This window comes from Eupeodes corollae, chromosome 3 (genome assembly GCF_945859685.1).
Source record: "Eupeodes corollae chromosome 3, idEupCoro1.1, whole genome shotgun sequence".
NCBI lineage: Eukaryota > Metazoa > Arthropoda > Insecta > Diptera > Syrphidae > Eupeodes > Eupeodes corollae.
In genome coordinates this window covers 15,113,996-15,119,895 of record NC_079149.1, presented here as the reverse complement: position 1 = coordinate 15,119,895, position 5,900 = coordinate 15,113,996, and the positions used below count along the sequence as shown (strand labels likewise).

Genomic DNA, 5,900 nt, shown 5'->3' with positions numbered 1-5,900 from the left:
TATTTGTAACAAGTATATCAAGATTGATTTATTATGAACCAATAGAATTTAAAAGAAAGGTGACCAAGAATTTTCTGTGAAAAAATGTTTACCAACTTAATGCGCATTCCAATGAAAAGGTTTGCGTTGTTCAAAAAACAATGGGCTTGTTTTTTAAAATAAAAACCAAAAGGTTTTAAAGAACTTTCTGAACCATAGCCTAGAAATTTAATAAATAAAAGTTTAAATTAATTATAATTTTTTAATATAATTTTTATCATTTATTATTTCGTTTTGGGAAAACTTAAAAAAACAAAAATAAAACAAATAATGAAATCGTCAACATTTTGTATAGGAAAAAGAAAAGAAAGGAAAATTAATTTTGAAAATGAAAACTTAAAAAAGGTTTCCAAATAAATGGACATGGAAAGTAATGAAAATAGAAATATTTCGAAGCTATAGGCAGTGCAACGGCTGAGGTTTTGTTTTTAAGATAAAAAAATAGTATTTTTTCTTTGTTTAGGACAAGGGACGAAAAACTGAAGATGATTTAATAGAATCCTTAATTGCAGTATGGGAAGTTGGGGCAGCTGTGTGGAGACACTCCGGCGGGGTATTGTCTTTCGGTCCAGCCTGGTAGTGGAGGAGCGGCAGCACCATGACCGGCAGTACCATCACAGAATGGGTAGTTGGGACAGCTCTGGGGATTCACTCCAGCTGGGTACTTGTCTCCGCCAGCTCCGGGCAGATGGTTTGATGGAGCCTGATATGGAGCTGGGTTCCATGATGGCTGTGGCTGGTTCCATTGTGGCTGGGGTTGTGGGTTCCACTGTGGTTGAGGTTGATTCCACTGTGGTTGAGGTTGGTTCCATTGTGGTTGTGGTTGTGGATTCCAGGATGGAGCAGGAGCACCCCAGCTGTTGGGCTGTTGGCCATGCAGAAGTGCATTATCACAGATTGGAAAACCAGGGCACTTTGAAGGATCCACTCCAGCTGGGAATTGAGCTGCTTGCTGATGCTGAGGAGCCGCAACAGCAATTGAAATAAGGGCTACAAGGGTCTGCAAGGACACGAAGAGGTTGGTTAGGTTGGCTTAATATATCCATGCCAAGGAGTAAGTATATCCTGAACGGTGTGTGTTACTTACCAATTTTGAGAACATTTTGTTAAATTAAAAATCTATACAATTGGACTATAGAGAGTTTATTCTAAACTTCCAATTAGGCTTTCAGTCTGAAGTGAACTGTACGAGTGACCGTTTGTGCTAACAACTTATATACCCGGAATAGTTTTTGTCTCTCCGCCGAGAATTATAACACATGCATAAGTCTCAAACGTGTACGGCGGCGGCCAGCGGTGCGGCGATACCACGCCTCGCCTTTAGCTAGAGTTCGAGCTAGAGCTTAGATCGCTTGCCTAAGAGGTTAAAAATGTGGTTGCTGCAATTTACATTAAAGTCCAAACGACACCAAGACATTGGCAAGCTGCTCTGGGGGCCAGTGGTGGGATAACTTTCATTCACTTGTGCTCTAATTACCCTACTCCAAAGTTTTTGTCTTATATATTGGTCGCTATAGAGCTGGTGCTGTGTGCCGCCACACCACCACCGCTGAGCTCGTTGCCTTAAGCTAGCGCACGCCACATGCACAAAGGTGACTCTCGCCATAGTTTTTGTCGTCGTCGCCGCCGCCGAAGTCGTACCGGAAGACAGAAATCTCAAGACTTTAGCTGGAGTTTGTTCTGTTGCTGTGCCAGTGAGGCTGTGCCGTGTGCATTATACGGCTAAGGAATCAATTCCATTCAAATCTATTAAATCTACATGTCCGTAGGCATTTAGTCACAGGTATCTGCTGCGCAGACGTTAGATACGTAATACCTCCTCCTCTAGCCAGCTTACCATTGACCCATAAGAACGGAGAAGGAGAGTGAGTTGTTATACTCTCTTTTACTTGTTTTTGTCTCTTGAATATTTTAATTTTAAAAAAATAGTGAGGCCAACCACTTAGGAAAAATATGTATAAAAAGTTTGAAATAATAAGAAAAATAGAACGCTTACAGAACTTAGACTTAGACTTAGCACATTTTCTATTTTGTTTGTTTGTAACATTCAACCGTAATTTGTTCACCTTGAAATATTTTAAGTCCATTAATGTAAAATTTTTGGATCATTCTGAATCTCTTACTCTATAAAATAACTGTTGTTGGCAGTAAAAATAAAGCTCATATTGTCTTAAGAGTTGACATCATCTTTGGCGTTGATTTGACTTATGTCAAATTACAGCTGACAGGACGTTTGAAAATAGAAGCTCTTCTGTCATTTTTGTATAGGGTTTTTCATGGGTAAAATCAGATTTCCTTCAAATTTTTCATAGATCTTCCAAAAAATCCATATCTGCAGATTTGATCTTAAATCAAATTCCAATGCAATGGGGAAATTTTTATTTTGACAGATCTTGATCAAGAATAAACTGATTTTTTTACCCATGGAAAATCATGTAATTTAACTGTGCGCCAACAATACTTCAATATTACAAAATAGTTTTCTTAAATACAAGGTTACAAAATTGAATTTATCGTCCGAGAAGCTGTTTTCCAAAGCAAGCTTCAAAAGTCCATCATTAAGTACACCCCCTGCATAAGATTGAATAAATCTCCTTTTTTCCTTTCTGCACTCCAGACGAGGAATCTTTGTCCAAAATAGTTTTTGCTTTCATTCTTATTTGGTTTCCTTTGGTAAATTCTGATATTTTTTAATTGACAATAAAACACCATTGAAAATTAATTGCTTTGTCAGTTTTTGCCAGTTTTTATTTCTAAGATTTCTGACAATTTTCTCTATCAGATTGACAGAGCAGAAGAATGAAATACGTATAAACAAACAGTAGCTTTGTATTTCTTGTTCTCCTTTTTGAATCATGTGATAGAAAATACTTCCGAAATCTAATCGTAAAATATTTTGTTCTTAGAGTGACAAGTGACATAAACTTTAAAATGGTTCTTTTATATTATTGTCAGTGGAATCAACGTCAATGAAGCTGTCAAATTTGTGTTCAAAATTATTTTTGCTTGATGCATTTGATTCATTTAAAAATACGTCCTTCTTTCAGAATGAAATATTTATTAAATGTTTTTAAACATATTTTGACAATTGAATAAATAACGAACACTTAGTCCAGCAAAGTGACATATGTAAGTCTTTTTAACTTTAAAACGGTTCTTTTATATTAATTTCTTGTCAGTGGAGCCAATGTCAATGAAGCTATCAAATTTGTGTTCAAAATAATTTTTGCTTGATGCATTTGATTCATTTAAAAATACGTCCATCTTTCAGAATGAAATATTTAATAAATGTTTTTAAATATATTTTGACAGTTGAATAAATAACGAATACTTAGTCCAGCAAAGTCACATAAGTCTTTTAAACTTTGAAACGGTTCTTTTATATTACTTATATATATACTTTCTTGTCAGTGGAGCCGATGTCAATAAAGCTGTCAAATTTGTGTTCACAATTATTTTTGTTTGATGCATTTGATTCATTTAAAAATACGTCCATTTTTGAGAAAGAAATATTTAATAAATGTTTATTAAAATATTTTGACAGTTAAATAAATAACGAATACTTAGTCCAGCAAAGTAACATAATGTAAGTCTTTTTAACTTTAAAACTGTTCTTTTTGTATAAAATAAATTGTATAAATATAAAATGTATTTTATTAAGGAAATAATTGCATTTCGTTTACTTATGTCACTTTGCTTCTGAGAAGACGATTCTGTGGAACTGATGTCAAACTGACAGATACAAATGTTATTGATGTTGGTTCAAGGAGGGATAAATCTCTCCAAAAACTTTAATCTGAAAATTTGATTTAAAATCAAAAAATAAATTAATTTATTTTGTCAATGAAAATCGACGTTTTGACAGATTTGAATCAAAAACAATGGAAAACTTCACAATTTCTGTTTAAAAACTTCAAAATTTAAATAATAAATTAACAAACAATGAAATTAATTATTATTAAATATTGTTTCATTTATTACTTCTCAACAATGGAGACCATTGGCTTTTACATGACTGTGAGGACTTAAAAAAAAATTATATTAGATTCTTTGATTCTTAACTGCAGTATGGGAAGTTAGGACAGGAATGCGGTGAAACTCCAGCTGGGTATTGTGATTGCCGATCATTGTAACCTTGATTACCTTGGGGCGCTGGAGCAGCAGCAGCCGGACTGTCATAAGGAACATCACAGTATGGGTAGTTGGGACAGCTTTTTGGGTTCACTCCAGCTGGGTATTTGTCACCACCGGGACCATTGATATCGTTTTCACTGGAATCTTGGCCATTCTGAAGGTGGTTTGATGGAGCCTGATATGGAGCCGAGTTCCATGATTGTTGAGGTTGTTGCTGAGGTTGTTGATTCCATTGCTGAGGTTGGGGTTGGTTCCACTGTTGTGGTTGAGGTTGATTCCATTGTTGTGACTTTGGTTGATTCCATTGTGGTTCAGGTTGTGGATTCCACTGCTGCTGCTGTTGCTGCTGGTGTTGTTGAGGTTGATTCCATTGTGATTGTGATGGTTGCTGCTGATTCCACGATGGAGCAGAACTAGGTTGTTGGCCATGGAGGGCTGCATTATCACAGATTGGAAAATTGGGACATTTTGAAGGGTCCACACCAGCTGGGAATTGACCTGCTGTGTGATGTTGTTGAGGAGCTGCCACCACAACCGAGATTAATGCCACAAAAGCCTATAAACAAAAAACAATTCGATAAGTTGGCTTATCCATGGTGCAAGATCGATTGTATTTTGTATTACTCACCAATTTTGAAAACATTTTGTATAAATTAAAAAAAGAATGGACTATAGACTTATAGAGCTAAACTTCCAATTAGGTACTCAGTCTGAAGTGAACTGTAGAATTGATCGTATATGCAAACAACTTTTATACCCGAAACTTTATTTTGTTTCTCCCTCAAGAAAAAAAGTTGAACTTCCAATAAACTTTATGGTTAAGTCATGCCTTCATTTTGGCGTTTACTTCCTTAAAAACTGATACTCCATGACATTGGGGCTAGAGTTATACTTTACTTCAGTTGCTAAAGACTAGCAATGGTATAAGATACATTCAATTGTTCTCTACTTACTTACTTTTGTATCTTATTGTACCTACCAAAAATGAGTAACTTTAATATTGAATTAAAAAGCTCTGGGTATATTTTATTCAACCAACTTCAATTGGTTGTTGTTAAACTTGCTGCCAGAGGCTTTAAAGTTTTTGATTGGTGCGGAGTTGTATGGTATCTCCCTGGTGTGGAATGGCTTGGGATCAAAACAGGTTCAAAGCAAGCTGATGAATTGATACTTCCTTTCTGTGACCATACGACAGCTTCTGCAAAATTTAAATCAGTGTCCGGTTTTGTAGCACCTTTCATTAACACTCAATCAAGTGTTAAAAGATATATTGAATATGTTAAGTGAGTTTGTTTTAACTTTAAAGCCTAAGGAATAAAAGGGTGTTACCATGTTTTGTTTTGTTTTTTTTTTTGTAATCTGTCAAAACGCCAAATTTTTCTTTGCTTTTTAGATTTCACGGGCAAAATAGTTTTCACTTATTTTGGATTGAAGGTCAAATATTTCAATTTCAACAAAAAATTGATTTCTTTTGTGACAAATGGAACACAATTGAAAATAGATTTTTGTTGTTATCATTGTTGTGAGGTATTTTCATGTCAAAGGTGGAACCAGTGTCAGTATAACTTTAAAACTTAAATTCACACTAGTTTTTTTTGTTAAAATGACATTTGATTTTAAATAAAGCATCAAATCAATTTTGTTAATCTAATGACACGTGAAAAATCGATCTTTTGACAGATTTAAATACGAAAAAAAACTGAGTGACGCAAAAACCACAACTTAGA

The 5,900-nt window shown here is 34.8% G+C and overlaps 2 protein-coding genes across 2 annotated transcripts; both read right to left on the bottom strand.

Moving 5' to 3' along the window:
- Positions 1 to 231: 231 nt before the first annotated feature.
- LOC129952000 (DNA translocase FtsK-like) lies at positions 232 to 1,287 on the bottom strand. Its single transcript, XM_056064411.1, has 2 exons — positions 1,127 to 1,287; positions 232 to 1,039 (listed from the first exon to the last, which is right to left on the bottom strand). Exons 1-2 carry the CDS (start codon positions 1,139 to 1,141, stop codon positions 542 to 544), a joined length of 513 nt encoding a protein of 170 aa, XP_055920386.1. The 5' UTR covers positions 1,142 to 1,287; the 3' UTR covers positions 232 to 541.
- A 2,706-nt stretch (positions 1,288 to 3,993) lies between these two features.
- On the bottom strand, positions 3,994 to 4,960 carry LOC129949822 (activating signal cointegrator 1 complex subunit 2 homolog). The gene is made up of 2 exons (XM_056061479.1): positions 4,802 to 4,960; positions 3,994 to 4,729 (listed from the first exon to the last, which is right to left on the bottom strand). Exons 1-2 carry the CDS (start codon positions 4,814 to 4,816, stop codon positions 4,097 to 4,099), a joined length of 648 nt encoding a protein of 215 aa, XP_055917454.1. The 5' UTR covers positions 4,817 to 4,960; the 3' UTR covers positions 3,994 to 4,096.
- Positions 4,961 to 5,900: the final 940 nt, after the last annotated feature.